The 19,485-nt window shown below is 31.7% G+C and overlaps 5 protein-coding genes across 5 annotated transcripts in view; 2 read left to right on the top strand and 3 right to left on the bottom strand.

Annotated features, from left to right (window-relative positions):
* Nucleotides 1-19,485, bottom strand: part of LOC129919457 (protein Lilipod) — a 147,200-nt gene that overhangs the window by 70,037 nt on the left and 57,678 nt on the right. The gene's annotated exons all lie outside the window — the stretch shown is intronic.
* LOC129919456 (peptidyl-prolyl cis-trans isomerase sig-7) lies at nt 722-9,882 on the top strand. The gene is made up of 2 exons (XM_056000329.1): nt 722-1,177; nt 8,157-9,882. The coding sequence occupies exons 1-2, from the start codon at nt 784-786 to the stop codon at nt 9,803-9,805; spliced, it is 2,043 nt and encodes a 680-aa protein (XP_055856304.1). The 5' UTR covers nt 722-783; the 3' UTR covers nt 9,806-9,882.
* Nucleotides 9,794-10,679, bottom strand: LOC129919468 (complex III assembly factor LYRM7). The gene is made up of 4 exons (XM_056000350.1): nt 10,453-10,679; nt 10,238-10,381; nt 10,096-10,177; nt 9,794-10,029 (listed from the first exon to the last, which is right to left on the bottom strand). Exons 1-4 carry the CDS (start codon nt 10,474-10,476, stop codon nt 9,899-9,901), a joined length of 381 nt encoding a protein of 126 aa, XP_055856325.1. The 5' UTR covers nt 10,477-10,679; the 3' UTR covers nt 9,794-9,898.
* On the top strand, nt 14,728-15,805 carry LOC129919462 (uncharacterized). The gene is made up of 2 exons (XM_056000342.1): nt 14,728-15,233; nt 15,312-15,805. The coding sequence occupies exons 1-2, from the start codon at nt 14,802-14,804 to the stop codon at nt 15,768-15,770; spliced, it is 891 nt and encodes a 296-aa protein (XP_055856317.1). The 5' UTR covers nt 14,728-14,801; the 3' UTR covers nt 15,771-15,805.
* LOC129919461 (putative nuclease HARBI1) lies at nt 15,812-17,505 on the bottom strand. The gene is made up of 4 exons (XM_056000339.1): nt 17,179-17,505; nt 16,799-17,085; nt 16,524-16,727; nt 15,812-16,452 (listed from the first exon to the last, which is right to left on the bottom strand). Exons 1-4 carry the CDS (start codon nt 17,385-17,387, stop codon nt 16,043-16,045), a joined length of 1,110 nt encoding a protein of 369 aa, XP_055856314.1. The 5' UTR covers nt 17,388-17,505; the 3' UTR covers nt 15,812-16,042.

The following is a 19,485-nucleotide window of genomic DNA, read 5'->3' as shown; positions in this document are numbered from 1 at the left end:
CAAAAAAAACAAAACAATGCATTTCTTATGGGAGAGGGTTATTTTTAGATATTTTCCGAAAAAAAATATTTTTTAACTGCTATAAACCAAAATCGAAAACAAAATTTATACTCACCACGAGTATAACAATGTGCATCCCATTGTTTTAGCGGAAAAAAACTTACACTTGTCATGTTTACCACAGACATTTTTCTCCAAGAAAAATTGTTTATTCACCACTTTTTTTTTTAATTAAAAACTGACAAAGTCTATACTACGCTTTAATAAAGTCCCTCAAACTGTATCCGCCACTGTCAACCGGCCAAACTGTCATGTGTCAACTAGAAATGTCAACAGATAAAAAACGTTTTAGGGGGGTTCACATTGACTAACTTACCGGACAGACCAGCCGCCGTTTGGTCTGATCTGATGCTGTTTTGATAGTGTGAACACCCATCCGACGACCTGTCCGGTTTGCCGGATGGTTTTCAAAAAATTTTGATTTTTTGGTGGTCGGACGGACATGTTAGTCAATTGAACGACATGTCTGTCCGGCAGACAGTGATAATCCATTCTCTTGAATTTGAGAGCAGAATAGGTGAAAGATACATTCAAAATAAGATGAAAAATGGGTTTTGATGAAAATTGTCTGATGAGTGTGAACGAAAAATATAATTCAGCCATCAGGCCAAATGACAATCGGTCTGTCCGGTAAGTTGGTCAATGTGAACCCCCCTTTTGTTTTGCAAAAACTTTTCTTCTACTTCTTGTTTTATTGAAGAAAAAAATAAATTTTCCCCAGCCATGGCAGTTGTAATCGAAACAACTCTTGGCGATATAACAGTGGATTTATTTATCGAAGAACGTCCCCGAGCATGTTTAAACTTTATAAAGCTCTGCAAGTTAAAATACTACAATTACAATCTGTTCCATACAATCGAGCGGGATTTTATTGCCCAAACAGGTGACCCCACCGGTGCTGGAGATGGTGGCGAATCTGTATGGGGTGTTGTCGAAGGTCCACATAAACGTTTCTTTGAAGCCGAGTCATTGCCAAAGATAAAACATACTGTCCCAGGACTTTTATCGTTGGTCAGTGTGGGAAAGTTTATGGTTGGGTCACAGTTTTTCTTTACTCTTGGTTCAGATCTAACATCATTGGATTCAGTTCATTGTGTTATTGGAGAGGTTGTTGAAGGTAATAAAAGCAAACTTATTGCACCTTATATGGGTCAAAATCATGGAGGTGGAAAATTTCATGTCCAGGCATTTTTTTAAATCAAAATAACATTTAATTATTTTTTTTTTCTCATTCACCAATTAAAATAATAGGCAAGCATTATATTTCATACTAAAACTAAAAATATAGCTCAATTTGTCCTTCACATATTGCACCATGTTTACAACACTAATATTGCAATATTTTTCAATTTAAATTCCATAGAAGGAAACAGCCATAGTAAAATTTTTTCCTACGTTATAGTTCTTTCATTTGATACCAATGCCCATTCTCCTTTGTACATCTCCATAAAAAATACACTCCTGCTCAAATTTAACGCACATCATATTTATTTTACAGAAAAGTCCTATTATTACTTTATCTCACAGTATCGTGTTTATTTTCTCAAATGAGACAGGAGTGAGCTTAAATTGGTGGTATGTCTGTGGGGAAGATTTGGAGAGGTATGCTGAAGTCTATCTGTCAACCCGCGAACCTTCTAGAGATGAGTCATAAATTTTCATGGAGTACAATCAGCTTTACAACACGTACGGAGCTAGTGAGCTATCCTAGACCTACTTTAAGTACCCAAAGATACTTGACTAATATCCTCGAACAGCATGCGGTTCCAATAACCCCTAGATTTGGTCCACAGTTCAGTCTGATGCACGATAATGCATGCTAGAGTAGTTTGAGAATATCTTCAAGATTAAAATAACAGATATCCGGATTTAAATTCAAGAACATGTCTAGGAAATGTTGAAAAAAATGCGTTTGCGACCAAAATCCACCTCCAAGCATTCTTGATCAACAGAAAACTGCAGTGAAAGAACAGTTACAACAAAACCTTCAAAAGTTAATTCGTGGAATGAACAGACCACTCCAAATTATAATATTCGCTAGAGGAGACCATACCAAGTATTGAATAAAATTATTGGAAAGAACTGTCACGTGCTTCCATTTAGGCTATTGATTATGTCGAAAAAAACAGGGTAATAAGGAACTAAGACGTTCACGGGTTTTTATTGCAGGAATCGTTCAATGGGTTATAAAAGAAGATAAAACAGCGGAGTGCTATTAAATGAGAGGGTGGAAACTGAAGATAGGGGTGCAAAAGCCCCCTTTTTGGTTTTTTCAATATACCTCGTAAACCAAGCAAAATTTTGGTATATTGTATATACAACTTTTTGTAGAGAATTAAATTTCCAATTGGAATAATGTTTTTTAAAAATTGAAAAAAAAAATTTCCATACCAAAATAGTCGAAACAATCATAAAAAAAATATCAAAAAAATCAATTTTTTGAGTTTTTTTGCTTTTTTAGTTGTACATTTTTTTGGGTTGAGATAGACATAAACATTGCTCCAAAGAAAAAAAGAAGATTAAATTTCCTTCAAAATGCTGTACTCACTAAATTTTTTCATTATAAATTGACCGAAGTATGACCATTTTAATCTATCTTTTTTTTCGCATTTTTAGTTTTACTTAAGTCAAACAGAAACATTTGAGGGGAAAGTACGATTACTTAAGCACCAAGAACTGATAATGAGACTTTGTAGAGGGGTTAAATACAATCATTGTTTACTATGGGAGGGAGGGTCAATGTCCCCCCGTTTTGGAGGGAGGGGCAATTTTCTAAAAAAAATACTTAAAATTAAAAAAAATTATTAAAAAACAACGGCAACACTTACAGTTTTGATTGATACTTTTTTCAAAAGCTAGAATTATAATCTTATGGCGTTTTCGATTGGCAGTCCGGAAGCGTCCGGAATCATTCTGAAAGCGTTTTATTCGTACAAAACTGACAGTTTTGTGTGAATAAAATTTTTTCAGAATGATTCCGGACGCTTCCGGACTGCCAATCGAAAACGCCATTAATATTAATTTTAAAATGAAGTTATTTTAATCAATTCTTTTTGAAATAAACGAGTGATTCCGATAAAGAAAGTATTTTGTCTATTTTTCCAATTTTCTCAAAAAGTAGAAGGCATAGGAACATTATGATTTTCATGATTTGATAAGAAATCAATTAAGGTAGTTTACTTAGTCGTATTGAAGTCCACAGTCTTTGTGAAAATTGTACTCAATGTGCTTTTTGAACATTTTTTTTACAAGTTTTGACTTTGAAATCGGGTATTTCAAAAAGAATTGATTAAAATAACTTCATTTTAAAATTAATATTAAGTTTATAATTCTAGCTTTTGAAAAAAGTATCAATCAAAACTGTAAATGTTGCCGTTGTTTTTTAATAATTTTTTTTAATTTTAAGTATTTTTTTTAGAAAACTGCCCCTCCCTCCAAAACGGGGGGACATTGACCCTCCCTCCCATAGTAAACAATGGTTGTATTTAACCCCTCTACAAAATCTCATTATCAGTTCTTGGTGCTTAAGTAATCGTACTTTCCCCTCAAATGTTTCTGTTTTACTTAAGTAAAACTAAAAATGCGAAAAAAAGATAGACTAAAATGGTCATACTTCGGTCAATTTTCAATGAAAAAATTTAGTGAGTACAGCATTTTGAAGGAAATTTAATCTTCTTTTTTTCTTTGGAGCAATGTTTATGTCTATCTCAACCCAAAAAAAATGTACAACTAAAAAAGCAAAAAAACTCAAAAAATCGATTTTTTTGATATTTTTTTTATGATTGTTTCGACTATTTTGGTATGGAAATTTTTTTTTTCAATTTTTAAAAAACATTATTCCAATTGGAAATTTAATTCTCTACAAAAAGTTGTATATACAATATACCAAAATTTTGCTTGGTTTACGAGGTATATTGAAAAAACCAAAAAGGGGGCTTTTGCACCCCTATCTTCAGTTTCCACCCTCTCATTTAATAGCACTCCGCTGTTTTATCTTCTTTTATAACCCATTGAACGATTCCTGCAATAAAAACCCGTGAACGTCTTAGTTCCTTTCTAAACTACATAATCAATAGCCTAATTTAAAAAAATTTTTTTTCTTTAATAATTAAAATTATTTCAATATCAGTTTTCAGGCCTAAATTTTGTCCTTCTTTTTTTTTGGTTGATTATACTGTTTCTGACCTGCTAAACAATAAGCAAACATAAAAAAATAGAACAAATAATTTTAAAGTCATTTTAAATAAGATTCAGGGGTAGATGAAAAAAGTGTGCGTTAATTTTGAGCAGGAGTTTATATTTTGTTATGCTTCATATATCAATCAAAGTTGTCTCAAGAAAACTGACGCATCTTACTAAAATTTAATATTTTAATCAATAAACTAGGCTTGTGTCGTTGGCGAACGAAGTAGTTCAATAAATTATGTAGTTCATTTTTGTGAACTTTGCAACAAAATAAACAGCAACCTAGAGAAGTCGTAAAATGACATGACGAAACAACTTGCGCTTACCTTACAACATCGTTTTTTGTTATACATTCTTTGGTAAAAGGAAGTCCCATCCGTATAGTTAATTTTCAAATTTTGTCATCGTGCATATGTAACTGCATCTAACTCTTTGCAGAGCAAAACCGGTTCTTCTGCTCTACCTCAAGATTTAGATGTAAAAGTGCAAAAAGTCGCTTTTGCCAGTTTTAGCATTTCTTCTTCAAGCACCAGTACTTTAATTTTTGAGCAAAAACAACAAACATCTTAGCATCTTAGATTACTATGATTCCGATTTAATGAAAGCAAAACGACCTTCTCCTAGACTTCCAGCAGGAATCAGAATGCTCGACAAGTATATAAACGAAATTAAGAATTTTTATAAGACATAAAATGTTTATTTATTATTTTTTAGATTTATCATTCCACGCATTTTTTACTTGCGATATAGGTACTATATATCAAGTTATGCATTCGTACAAAAAAAAAAAAAAGTTGAGATAACATTTTTCCATGACATTATGATGGTACACAATGCCAAAAAAGTGGGTCCCGGAAGTCCGTCTGTCTGTCAGTCTGTCAGTCTGTCTGTCTGTCTGTATAAGGAGCTACAGCCTAAACGGATGAACCGATTGATGTCAAACCTGGTATGCAGCGTTATTTGGCGACTCTCCAGAGGGGTTTTTGGAATTTTTTTTTTTTTTTGACCAAAAATAACGGTACTTGTCATATACCGATTTTAGTAAAATTGAAATATCTCGAAAACGGGTCCAACGATTTTGTTTAAAAAATTCAAGTGTTAGTTTTAAGTTAAGATCTATCTTCTAATGAAAAAATTTTTTTTTTGAAAATCATTATTAACGGTACCTGCCATAGAACCGTTTTTTTCAAATCCGATTATCTCCAAAACTGCTTATTCGATTTCAACGAAACTTTTTGTGAAGAAGCATTTATATTATTTAAATATAATAAAATTTTGAAAAAAATAATTTTTGGATTTTTAAAAAAAATTTGAAAATTTTTTTTTGAAAAATCAAATTTTCGAAAACGGGACATTTAATTTTTTTGAAATGTTGTTTTTAGATGTTGACTAGTGATTTCTACAAAATGGCATACCAATTTTATTTTTAAACTTTTTTTCCAAAAAACTATTTATAAAAAATTAGTTTTTTAAAAAACGGCTCTAACGATTTTGAAATTTTTTTTTTTATAAAAATGCATGCTAATATATCAATCAAAACTGCATACTTGTTTTGGAGGGCAATTTAATTTCAAAATTTTATTTTTTTTTCCAAATTTCTATATAAAAAGTCTTAAAAATTTAAGCAACTTTAACTCTAAGAGCAAGTTCGTGCGACCCCAGTCGTGCATTTTATTTATGGATGCATCAAGTGCATCAATTAATTGACGCTTTTTTTGGGATATATTAAGATTAAAATTAATTTTTTGGGTATTTTTAGTCAGTATCCTATCTAAGTATTGCTGTAATATACACTTTTATCAAAAAAATGTACCAAGAAACATAAAAAAAATGCATAAAAAGTATTTTTTTGTAGAAATGGGTCTCTGAACCAAGAAATATAATTTGTATTATACTTACGGTGACCATATTTCTGGAAGCGAAACCCGGGACAAATAAAAAAAATCGTAAGATCATTTTGAAAATATTAATTTTTCAGAAAAAAAATAAAATTTTTTTAAATGAGTTTTCATAATTTTTCCTTATTTTGATATCAAGATTTCCTAAACGACTTAATGGGAGCATTTTTGATGAATTCATTTAAATCGTTTACGAAATCAGAAATCATTTTTTAATAAAAATCAGGAGAGCTGTTTTTTAACATTTTAATTTTGTTTAAATTAATTTGAAATTGTATGATCTTTAATTCAACTTTTAACTTGTCCTTAAAAGTTTATAAACTCTTCTTCTTTACTCTTTCATTTGTTGTTCATTATTCGAAAAAAAATTTCCTGGTGAAGCTTTTCAACCTGACAAACAAAACCTGGAACTAATTAATTGACTGACAATTTTAAGAACTAAAACCTAGTCTAGAGAAAATTTTCATACGTAACCTGCACAACGAAATCGTAAGAGAAATTTTTTCTTTTCGTTGCACATTACGCGGTCTAGCCAACAAAATTCTTACCTGTGCCAGTGTTGCCAGGACAGGCTATTTATAGCCAAACCGGCTCCTTCAAGTTTTCTCCGGCTCCTTTAAATTCTGATTTCCGATTTATCAAAATTTGGCTCCTTAAGTTTTCAATTTGGCGATTTTTGGCTCCTTCAAAATTAAAAACTTTTATAATAAAAGAACTTGATTATTATGATCACGCCTTAAAAGCCTTCGAAGTAGAACTATACTTCTTCGAAATAGAATCTGACGTCTTGCTGAAAAGCGCAATTGTGAATGTACCTGCTTCCATTTTCATTTATGTATGAGGCGTTCAGAATTATAATGGGTCAAGTCCACTTCTCTTTAGGTTGGCTATTTTAAGGTCTTAAAAATTAGGGGTTTCGTTTTATGTCAAATAAAATAAGAGACATTTTGGCAATATGGAGCTATCGATCTGTGAAACATTTATTTCAAAAGTTCCTTTAGTTTCTGAGAAAAAGCTCCTCAAAGTTCAGAATAATGCACAAATTTCAAATGGACTTGACCCATTATTATTCTGAAAGCATCATATTTTGTTTCCACTATTCCACAATGTATATTTGTTTTGTTATTTATTACTAAAATAAAAATTAAAGAATCTAACTTGAAGTCTGATAAATTTAATACAGAGTAATATTTATTTTTAATTTTTTGTTTATGTTATCATATTATATCTAAGTTAATTTGAAGTTGGAAAAAAATGATGAAAAAACAAAAAAAAAATGGTACAAAATGCATTATTATGAGTTTTTATGAACAATTTTTGAAATTGGCGATTTTCGGCTCCAAGACTTCTAAAATTCGGCTCCTTGCCTCTAAAATTCTCTGGCAACACTGACCTATGCTAGAATATTTGGAGAGTTTTCAATCGTTTGTCACTCCCATTTATTTGTCCAGTCAATTTTTCTTGCTCCAAAAGTTTTTTAACTTTGGAGACATAGAAAAATTTTCGTTTTGCTTCATTAGCGTACTGAGCTGAATGCTTTATCCGAAAAATTAGAAAAAATTTAATTTCCAACCACTGTTTTCTTGTTTTCTGTACAAATACTGAAAATAGAATGTGCAAATACGGGACAGTCACGGGACAAATAACAAAATACGGGACACTTATACGTCCCGGGTTTCTTAAATAAAAACCCGGGACAAGCTGTAGAAATACGGGACAGTCCCGGGTAAACCGGGACGGATGGTCACCGTAATTATACTAGATCACCACCATTTCGAGGAACGTTTTTCAAGTGCTAATTTTGCTTTTTCGTGTTAAACAGAAAAAAATATATTTTTTTGTGCTCTGCCCGTTTACAAACCGACAAATTATATTATAGCTAAAACGAACATTTGAGCATGAAATTTGTATCATAAAACTAAGTTGATTTTTAAAGAATTCGGTTCTCGAAATTTCCCACCTCCATGATTTTGAACCATATGCAAATCATATTCACCTAGTTTCTTTTTGCAGGACGAGAGATTTTGAGGCAACTGAATGAAGCAATCGTTGATGAAAAATTCCGCCCTTACCAAGATATTCGTGTCACGCATACTGTCATTCTGGATGATCCCTTCAGCGATCCACGAGGCTTTCAAGTTCCCAGTCGATCTCCATCACCGACTGCTGAACGCATGCAAAATGGACGAATTGGTGCCGACGAGGATATTGATGATACTGCTGGCAAGACTACCGAAGAGATTCAAGAAATGCTTGCTGAACGAGAGGCTAAAGCTCGTGCAACTATCCTAGAGATTGTTGGTGATCTGCCAGATGCAGATATTGCTCCACCCGAGAATGTTCTCTTCGTTTGCAAACTAAATCCGGTTACGACCGATGATGATCTGGAAATCATCTTTAGTCGATTTGGGAAAGTTAAGAGTTGCGAGGTAATTCGGGATAAGGTCAGTGGAGATTCACTGCAGTATGCTTTTGTTGAATTCGAAGAACAAAAATCCTGCGAAGCAGCTTACTTCAAAATGGACAATGTTCTGATTGATGACCGTAGGATTCATGTGGACTTCTCTCAATCGGTTTCGAAGGTTCAATGGCGTGGCAAAGGTCGAGGAGTTGTTCATAAAGATGAGAAAGATAGGAAACTGGATTTCAATGATTTAATAGGTGGCAATAGGGGAGGAGATAGGCGAAGGAATCGAGATCAAAGTCGTTCTCCGGTGAGGAGAGGGGATAATGGTTCACGTGGAGGACGTCGGAATGATTATTCCGAGAATCAAAAAAGATCTTCAAATAGAGGGAATTCTCCTAAACCTAAAAGAAGATTGGAGGAACAACGTCCAAGACGCAACAGTCGACATCGTTCGCAATCTCGAGAAAAAACTATGACCAAGAGAAGGGAATCTCCTCCTCAGGACAGACGCTTTGAGAGACAACGCTCTAATTCCAGAGATCGGTCTCCAGTTAGGAGAAGACGAGATTCTCCTGCTACAAAGCGAAATGAATCTCCTCCTAAAGACAGACACACTGACAGACAACGCTCTTCTTCCAAAGATCGATCTTTAGTTAGAAGACGACGAGATTCACCTGTTAGACAATCATCACCAAGAAATAGGCGACATTCCCCTCCTCAAAGGTCCAGACAGCGATCGACATCAGGAGATAGAAATATTTCACGAAAACGTTCTCCAGATGAAAGAGATCGAAGATCATCGCCAGGAAATGAAAGAAGACGAATTCCTGATAGTTCTACCTCAAGACGTCGAGATTTTGATGATTTCTCAAGATCTAGAGAACAACGACGGCAATCTCCTTCGAGGAATGGAAATGGACGAGGATATGGCGATGAATCAAGGACAAAAGAGGTTCGTAGAGATCAGCCGCCAGAAAGAGTAGAAAAAACATCAAGAATTGAATCCAGTTCAAAGCAAAAACACTCAAAATCCAAGAAAAGTCATGAAAAAAGTAAAAAGAAGAGGAAGTCAGACACAAGTAGTTCTGAATCAGAATCTTCATCATCGGAGTCCGAATCCTCCTCGTCCTCAAGTTCGGACGAAAAAAGAAAGAAATCAAAGAAATCTAAAAAATCCAAGACCAAACAAAAATCGAAAAAAGAAACGAAGAAGAAGTCAAAAAGACGTCGTGACTCTTCTAGCTCTAGTGACTAAACTAAACACTGGAGACAGTGTCCTTTTTATCATAACAAGTTCATACATTTTCTAAATAAACATTTTTGTCTAAACTACTTGATTTTTATTTATTTAAGTTTTACTAGCTTGTGACTCTCCACCGCCACATTTAGACGGGCCACGTCTTGGCTTTTCGATGATGATTGCATCCGGATTGAAAGGAACATTCTCCAATCGGGGTACTTCCTCTCTAATGGATACCTCTGTAAAGGGTTTAAAACAATTTCCAAATACTGCTTATAAAAAAAGAAAATCCAAATAAGACTCACCATAAACTCCAGATTCTTTTTCAACAGCCTGGACAACATTTGTGCGTAGTTCTTTGTCAACATCATCGGCTAATTTAACTAGCTAGAAGAAAATATTGTATTTTTAATAGTTTTTCATTGATAAAATCAAGAGATTTTAAACCTTTTTTATTTCGATTTCATCGGTTACGGTTTGGTTTTTGCGAAAGTTGGTATTTATTTCGGCTCGTGCAGCTGTAAGTGCGTGTTGATCTCCTTTGAAAACATATTCACGAGTTCGATGAAGTTTTTTGAAAGCTTTTAATACCTGTTTTAAGATTGAAAATAATTTATTAATATTAAAAAAATAAAGATTAAAAAGGATAAAATAATACAAACTTCTCTTCTTATTTGTTGCGACATATTTTTTATAGTTTTCTTTTCACACAGTACAAATGTCAAAATAAAGATTGTGGACTGTGGATGGTGTGGAAAATAAAGGCACAACAGCTCCTCAAACTTCGGTGGAAGTGTTCAAAAAGTTTGTTCCTGGGAGGATTTTTTTTGCAATTTTATTAATTTCCCATATTTGTTTTGTAGTTGATTATTTTTTATAAGATTTTTTAAACTAAGAGCCAATTTTTCAATCTTCTAATAAATAGTCAGTTAACTCTTCGACGAATAAAGTTATAAGGCTCATAAACAATCAGATAAAAACATTGAGTTTTTCAATCAAGAATAAATTATTCTACAGAATAACGAACAAAAATTGTCAAATTCAAAAATATTTAAAATAAGACGTCATTTTAATTCATGATTGTTTTTGTTTTCTTGTGTTTCACTGTATTTTTTTCAAAATTCTTTCAAAACAGCTTTGACAACTGACACAATATTTTTGTTGAGATTATTCCTTAGAATAATTTTTATTCGTCTCTGAAAGAAGCAGATAGTTTTATTCTTAGGAATAAGCTATATCTGCTTGTTGAAAATTTGATTTTTTCTCTATCCTTATAAATAAGTACTAACTGACTGTTTAACTGACTATTGAAAAATTGGCCCTAAATACAAAAATTTCAAATGTTTTTTCTACAATTCAGTAACTACTCATTTTTTGATTCGAAAAATAAAAAAAACACAAATACTTACTTGCGTAATTTATTTTTCTTTTGTGAATTTAATAAAAAGTGAGTAGCTGAACCACGGCACAATTATCAATAAAAAAAAGCAAGCAGTCACATCTCTGTTGCTGAATAATATACAATTTATTAAAGAATATACATTCAGAAAGATTTTAAATTATACTCATATACATAAATATGATGAGAAAAAGCATTTTCAAAAAAACAGTTGCGTACCAATACTTTTGTTTTATCCACCCATGAATTTTTCGACTTCATTCGACATTAAGGCCGTGTGCGAATTGAGTTAAAATGTTGGTTAAAATTTGACATTTGGTTAAACTTTGACACTAGCGTGGTGAATAAAATGGGTTAAAATTTACCCAGCTGCAGAGCAGAGTAAAATTTGACACTAGTGGTTAAAATTTGACGTTTCTCAAGATAGAAATTTTTTTTTGGCAGTTAGTGAACTATGAATTAGTGTGTTCGAAGACGGAATTACAAATTTCTTTTTGATCGTAATGAAGTTGGAATTTATCGATAAAAATAGAAAAGAGAATGTGAAATTGAGAATTTCTTACATTTTCATATTAGGATATTTAATTTTATAAATTTTCAGGTGGGTTTTCTTAAAAAAAATAATTAATTGAATATAAGAAAAACCATTTTTGAGGGTAATTTTGTTTTATCTTGAGGGAATTTTAATCAAAGTAGCACCAAATAAAAAGTCCCATTTAACACATTTTAACCCAATTAGCACAGCAAAAAACTAAATTTGATCCCTTTTTTAACCAAACGTCAAAATTAAATCGTGGTAGAAAATTTAACCAACATTTTAACCCAATTCGCACACGGCCTAATCCTACTCTTAGTGCACATTTAAAGCTGAAACACAATCACGCTTTGCCAGACGCGTCATCGCGTTACGTTGAGAAATCCTCAAAGCGCGCTTCTGTCACTTTGACTTCGAACAGCTGATTGAAACAAAAAATCTGCTGTCAAATAAAAAAAAACACGGTCACTCACAAAATTATTGGGCCAGGTCTTTATTTTGATTTAATTGTGGAAAAATGAAAAACGATATTAATGTGTTTAAAAAATGCATAGAAATTTGTTTATTCTTTAATCCTAAAGTTATCAAAACAAAACCAATCAAAATAAATTGTTTTTAACAATAAAACTCAGTCTACAACATCATTAAATTATTTTTGTTTTTAATACATTTAAAAGACACACCTAGGTTTGCAATAATTTAATTTTTTTTATTCACATTTGGCGCAATAATAATGTGGGTAATTGTAACTATGCCTGATAAATGTCAGAAAGCGAGCAAAAGTTCAGCCTGGTTGAACTTTTGCTCGCTTTCTTACGTTTCCTTACGTTTGTCAAAAAAAAGCGTACGTAAGAAAAGCGTCATTGTGGGAGGTTATACAGATTTCGTATGGTTGAACTTTTGGCAGTTGTCAAAATCGACGGCAAAGCGTGATTGTGTTTCAGCTTTTAAATAGACAGGCATTGATTGGTTGATTCTTTACAACCACCATTTAAGTAGTATTCAATACATTCAGTATTCCAGATTTGCCATTTTGGAAACTTCTTCCGTACTATATATTTGGTTTCAATTGAGGAAGGTTTATTGTAACCCTTTGGAATTTGTTTTAATGTGAGAAGAAATACATTTAAACAAATTGTAGACCGAAAATTACAAGGTCACAAATGAAAAAATACAAAATAATAATAATGTTTAAAAAATATTAATAAAAATACATGTTTAAAATAATACTTGCATCGAAAAAAAAAACTTGGGGGAATATGATCATCCATGTTTTTTTTCTTGAATGCAGCCGCAGTGTTTAAAGCTAAGTACCTCTATACAGTTCTTTCAAAAAAAACCAATGCATATTTTATGGGAGAGATTTTTTCTGAAAAACAAATATTTTTTATTTCACCACAGCTTTTTTTCTCGCAAAACATTGTGCATCCCATTGTTTTGGCGGAAAAGAACTTACAATTATCTGTTCACCACAAAGAACTATACACAATCCATACTAGGCTTAAATTATAGTCTATTATAGTTGGGCCTTTATGACTATCACGCCAACAAAAAAATAACCAAGCAAATATTGCTATACCTTAAACAAAGCTTTTAAGAATTCGACATACATACGACCTTTTTTTGCTATATTATTTTTGAAAAGATGTATCTAATTTTAGGCCCATTTGCTCATACTAGTCATAAATTCTCATCTTAGCTAGGTCGAACATAACTCTTGTGTTTTACTTATGTCGTTTTCGATTGGTTTCACTCGAGGATTCACTCGTTCTGAAATCCAATAAAACGGTTTGAATCGCTTCCACTCAATTCTGTTTTTTTTTTGCGTTTGTGTAAAATTTTATATGTCAAAAATTTGAATTAATTTTTTTCTGGCAAACGAATGACATGGATTAATGTTGAAAAATAATAATTATGAGGTCCACGACGAAGAAGATGATGATTATAAATAATTCCGTCGCTTTAATGCAACTATTTCTTTTTTTTAATTAATTTTAATTTCAGAAAACAATTAATTCTTGAATAAAAAAAAAACACACTGATTGAGTTTTTTTTTTGGCATTTCAATATTCATGTATTAGTACTTCTTGAGTGGATTCTGATTTGAAATCGAGAAGAGAATTTCTCTTCTCAGAATCGTTCTAGCTGTCATTTGCATGCCAATAAAATGGTTTCAGAAGACTTCTGAATGATTCCGGACGCTTCCGGAGAGCCAATCGAAAACGACATTAGTTTATTCTAAGTTGCTAAAAAATATTTATGTTTAACCTAGCAATGATTTACTTTCATGATATAAATCGCTGAGAACTTCAAATTCAAAAGTCAAATCAATAGAAACGTCAAATAATTTAAATAGATTTTGAGCAATTTAGCAATTAATATACAACAATATCGTTAAATTTTCAAGTTTGTGTCTTTATCTTGCGGAATAAAAGTGTAAAAAAGTATATTTGAGCCAAAAATAAGTGTTAATTGGTTAAACAAAAATTATTCGTGTGTGTGTGTAAATGTGCTGGTGTGTCAAAATTAGTCAATGAAATATGACAGCAAAATAGTGCCTCATACAAAAAACTGTGGTGTAAATTGTACCATCTGTGGATGGTTTAAGTTAATGAATGTAAGTTTATTTTTATTAAATTGATAATAATTCATGTCCTTTGTACTACCGACATCAATTTTTGAGCGACATTCTTGCTTTTTTCATAAAATAAAAGTGCCTAGGTAGAACATAACAGCTTAAGTTCTACTATTTCTTCCCCCTAAGTTATGTTAAACTTAGAGGAATTTATGACACAGTTTGAAGTTCGTGCAAACCGTAATGTAGAACTTAAGGGTTTATGTTTCACATAAATATTTAAGGCCCATTTGCTGAAACGAGTCATAAATCTTCCTTTTAAGTATTCCAAACTTAGCTCTAAGAGAAACTTAGTTCTTAAGGTTCACTTAGTTTATTCTACGTTGCTAGGAAAAATAATATTTCGTCTCAGCAATGAATCGGTTTGACAGTTTATTAATTAATTGAAATTAAATTTTATTGATTTGAAAAAATAATTGTTGTTTTAAAAATATAATACCAAATGGCAGAAAAAAGGAAAAGGAATCCAAACTTCTCAAACCATGAAAAGTCAATATTATTGCAATGTGTGTCAGAGGAAAAAAATATAGTAGAAAACAAAAAAACAGACGGGACAACATGGAAAGAAAAGGAGCAAGCCTGGGTTAGAATAACCAATAGTTTCAATGCACTATCGGGAGGGGCTTGCTATAGAACCACGGAAGCCCTGAAGAAACTTTACATAGTTTACAAAAAAGATGTAAGAAAAGAAGCTGCAGCAGAAAAATTTTCAGCACTTCAAACAGGAGGTGGTAATCCATATACAGTTAAGGATCCTAATTTTGACCTCGCGGTTACAATTATGAACCCAAAAACTGTGCATGGATTACCTAATTCGTTCGACAGTGATTCAGTCCAAAATTTATTCATAAATTTGGTGTCAGATAAAGAAAATGTAGGTGGTTTTAAAAAAATTTATTTTACATACAACTTAAAATATATATATGCATGTAAATTTAATATACATATGTAGGAATCCCCAGAGTTGGAAAATTCAGTTGAAGATTGGTCAACATACAAGCCAGACCAACTTAGGGCTCCTGTGTCAAAGAAACTTAAACCAAATTCCTTGGAAGTTGCCAATGATGTACATTTTGGTTTAAAAGAGGAGGAAAATGCAACACTTCCGGTTAAAAATTCAGAAAAACAATGCGCAAAGAGATGCGTAGAAAACAATTGGTCTACTCGCCGTAGACCTATAGCGGCTAGTTTACCGAGTTCAAAAATTAGCGAACAATACTCATTGTTATCTAAAATAAAAACGGAGTTGGTACAGTTGCAACTTCAAGCTGCGAAGGTTGAAAGTGAATTGAAGAAAAAGTCTTTAGAACTCGACATTCAAATAAAGGAAGAACTACTAAAAAAAATTAAAAACTCTACTATATCAAATGATGATGTAGATCTTTTACAGTTAACCAAAAACATTATTTAAATACATCATAATACGTTATTATAATTATATTATATCTGCACATTAAACATAATTTATTAAAAATAAAATAGTTGTTTTAATTTTTTTGAAATTTGTTTTTTGAATCAAACCCCAGAGAAGATTTACAAATGGTATGGTAACAGCCTTTATACACCTACATATGAGTGTATTCCATAATTGGGTCAGTGATTCTATCATGAAAACAAAACCCGGAAACTAAAAACTATTGCCAATTTTTTGTAATTTGATTTTTATTTAGAACTTAACCATTTTTACAGACGTGCGAAATAATTATTAATTAAATGTAAGCGTTTCTGCATTCCTGAATTGTTAGACGTTGAGTTAGAATTGTTATATGGAATGTTATCAACTTGTCCGCTAGTAATTGCATTTTGTAGATCTTCTTCACTGAAGTCCAAACTCTCAGGTGATTCATCCATTATTCCATTTTGCCGCAATATGTTGTGTAAAACACAAGTTGCAACAATTATGCTTAAAACAGTACTTAGTTTTAGTCGAACACCATAAGCTAAAACGGGAAATCTTCTTTTGAGAATTCCAAACGCTTTCTCAATAACACCTCTTGAACGAATTTGAGATTCATTATAAAGTTGCTCAGCTGAGGTGCGTGGATTTAGGAGTGGTGTCATCAGATATGTTTTTTGTGGATAGGCCGAATCACCTATTTTTTCAAACAAAAAAATACCATTTGATTACTAATATGAATGTACCTTGTATAATTTAGGAATCTACCTAAAATGAAACCATCAACATTCATAAACGAATCTCCTTCAAAAACAGCTCTAAGACTTGAGTTATTAAAAATAGTGGCGTCATGGGTAGATCCAGGCCACCTAGCTACCACATTTGTAAAAATCATTTTTGCGTTGCAAGCTGCTTGTACATTTACAGAAAAATAACTTTTTCTATTGCGGAAAACCTCTGCATCAAGCCCACCTTAGATAATAAAACCGAATTTGAAAATATATATTATACGCATTATTACAAAAGCTTAAAGCAAAACAGACCAGGAGACTGAATTCTCACATGTGTGCCATCAACGGCACTGATTACATTTGGAAAGGATGCGATATCGAAGAACTCTCGCTTAGTTTTCAAAATGTCAGATGTGGTCTCTGGAAATTTTATGTAATTTACTCCAAGTCTAGCTAATGCAGTTGAAACTCGCAAAACAATTCTTGATACTGTCGATACATGCATCCCTCCAAAATCAGCTATACTCAGAAGGTGATTCCCAGTAGCAAAAAAACGTAAAGCAACCAAAAGTTGGTTAATAGGAGCAATTGAATTATTACTGAAATATGAAATTTTATCTGTCATACCTAATAATATCTTTTAATTATGGACATATGGCATTTTATAGATACACATATGTATATTTTCTTACCGGTTTAATGGACATTCAAGCGAGCTTTCGATTTGCTCCAAAATATTAACTGTTATATCCTTCGTTAAACGAAATCTTTTATAAAAAGAAAGTTCATCAAAAGAATAGAAATATTCTTTTCTCTCATATATTTGGCGTGGCACTCCTACTTCTAAAATTTCGAGAACTTCAACATCATCTTCAAGTAAATCCAGGATTTCAAAATTCATCTTTACGAATTTATTTATTTTTATTCACAGAAAAATTATTTGTCAAAACAAACTTCAGGCACTATGTTTTACTTAAGAGACTTAGGATGTACAAATTCTTCCCCCTAATATAAGTCATACTTAGGCCCATTTGCTCATACGGATCATAAATTTAAATCATAGCTAGGTCCAACATAGCTCTTAAAGAATACTTAGTTTATTCCAAGTTGCTAAAAAATATTTATGTTCAACCTATCAATGATTTACTTTCATGCGAGAAATCCCTGAGATTTTCAATTCAAATGTCAAATAATGTCAAATTAATTTTAAATTAAATTATTTTTCATGTGTTTTGAATTTTTCTTTTATTAAATATAATAAATTTGGTTAAATGTTAAAGTGCGTGGTAAAGGTTCTTCAAGTTTTTTTTGGAAAAAAGATCAATATAACAAAATAATAAAAATTTGTGTTTGACGCAAGACAAAAAATAAATCTGTCACATAAGGCTTAAGGAATGAAATAGGTTGGAAGAAATGTCAAAACTATGAGCTCCAAAAACAACCTGAAAAAAGTTTGCATTATATAGAAATTTAATATGGAAAATATGTTTGGATGTTAGTTAAACTTAATTTTAAATAATCTATATAGCGCTATTTTACACCCAATGACATTTTCAACACATGTTCCCTATTAATTTCTTAATAAAATTTGCTAAGGTAGAACATAAACAACTGCTTATGTTCTACTATTTCTTCCCCCTAAGTTATGTTTAACTTAGAGGATTTTATGACACAGTTCGAAGTTCGTGCAAACCGCTATGCAGAATTTAGAGCTTTGTGTTTCACTTAAATATTTAAGTTTCGTTTCAGCAAATGGGCCTTAGCAACTTTTATGATTAAGAATATTGTTGGTGCAAACGAATAAGTAAAACTTAAGACTATAAGTTATACTTAAATATTTATGACTCGTTTCAGCAAATGGGCCTAAGACTCGTTTCAGCAAATGGGCCTTAGTTACTTAAAACTTTGTTATTCCGTTTAAAACTCAATTTTCAATACTATTTTGTGGAATAATAACACCGATTTTACCATTTTTTAAAAAATATTATGGGAACCGTTATAAACGCTACCTGCAAAAGACCTTTTTTCTTCATACCGACCTTATAGTACAAAAACTTTTTGGAAACCTAAAAGTTAACTATATTCAAAAAAACATTTTTTGGCTTATTTCTATTCCAATTTTTTTTGTTTTCTGATGATTTGTTTTCAAACATTTTTTATTTATATTTTCTTAAAGGATGTGTCAAAAAGATTTAAAAAAAAAAATTCTTTATAAAAGCAATTTACAAAAAAAAAACAGAAAGTTTTTTAAAAAGCTTTAATTTTTATTTGTTCTTTTATCAAGTAATAAGTGCGTTCAAGTCATCCATTTCTTCTAGCGAATCTTAAAAGCCATAATTATTTAGCTTAATAAATTGGGTTTCCACAAGGGTTTCCAAGAGCAATAATTCATTGCATGAAAGATTTTTGTTTGTTTTGATTCAATATAAATTGGAATTTTAAAGGCGAATAAATTATTATGAATTTCCGCAAAAGTCACATTTCTTTAAGCCTTTGGCCCAAGTCACATACAATTTTGCATCGTTTCCGTTTTCAAAACAAAAGTGTATTTCAAAACCTTGGAACTTGTCATATTTATCTGGTGATATTTTTCAAAGAATTCACATTTTAGAAGTATTAAAATAGTGAGGCGGCTTAGCATTAAAAAAGAGTTCAATCGTGCACTTTGTGATAAAAGCATGAAATTAACATCGTTGGTAGTACTCAATATAAGAGTTATTTTGAGATATTGGGCCACCTTGTATTCCATCCGGAAGGGTAGATACAAGACTTTTTCTGTGTTGCACTCGATTTGTTGCATATCATAGTATAGGCAATGAAACCTTTTTGTTAATATGATACATGATTTCGAGGTATTTTCTAACGCCCGCCCGATCGAATAAAATCAATACCAAAATGTCTCGACCATCATGTAAAAAGTTATTGGACTCTTTATGAATTCTCTTTTACTCAAAGATCAAGAGTCAGATTATTACCAAGTACTCCTTGAAAAAAAATGG

Source organism: Episyrphus balteatus, chromosome 4, assembly GCF_945859705.1.
Source record: "Episyrphus balteatus chromosome 4, idEpiBalt1.1, whole genome shotgun sequence".
Classification (NCBI taxonomy): domain Eukaryota; kingdom Metazoa; phylum Arthropoda; class Insecta; order Diptera; family Syrphidae; genus Episyrphus; species Episyrphus balteatus.
The sequence above is the reverse complement of the archived record's forward strand: the minus strand, read 5'-3'. Positions and strand labels throughout refer to the sequence as shown.

Coding starts and splice junctions, on each gene's coding strand:
- LOC129919456 (XM_056000329.1), top strand. CDS start 784: ATGGCAGTTGTAATCGAAACAACTCTTGGCGATATAACAGTGGATTTA. Junction 1,178..8,156: donor TATTGGAGAGGTTGTTGAAG/GTAATAAAAGCA, acceptor TTCTTTTTGCAG/GACGAGAGATTTTGAGGCAA.
- LOC129919468 (XM_056000350.1), bottom strand. CDS start 10,476: ATGTCGCAACAAATAAGAAGAGAA. Junction 10,382..10,452: donor CGCAACAAATAAGAAGAGAA/GTTTGTATTATT, acceptor ATCTTAAAACAG/GTATTAAAAGCTTTCAAAAA. Junction 10,030..10,095: donor AAAAGAATCTGGAGTTTATG/GTGAGTCTTATT, acceptor AACCCTTTACAG/AGGTATCCATTAGAGAGGAA.
- LOC129919462 (XM_056000342.1), top strand. CDS start 14,802: ATGGCAGAAAAAAGGAAAAGGAATCCAAACTTCTCAAACCATGAAAAG. Junction 15,234..15,311: donor TGGTGTCAGATAAAGAAAAT/GTAGGTGGTTTT, acceptor ATACATATGTAG/GAATCCCCAGAGTTGGAAAA.
- LOC129919461 (XM_056000339.1), bottom strand. CDS start 17,387: ATGAATTTTGAAATCCTGGATTTACTTGAAGATGATGTTGAAGTTCTC. Junction 16,728..16,798: donor TGTGAGAATTCAGTCTCCTG/GTCTGTTTTGCT, acceptor TTATTATCTAAG/GTGGGCTTGATGCAGAGGTT. Junction 16,453..16,523: donor TGTTGATGGTTTCATTTTAG/GTAGATTCCTAA, acceptor TTGAAAAAATAG/GTGATTCGGCCTATCCACAA.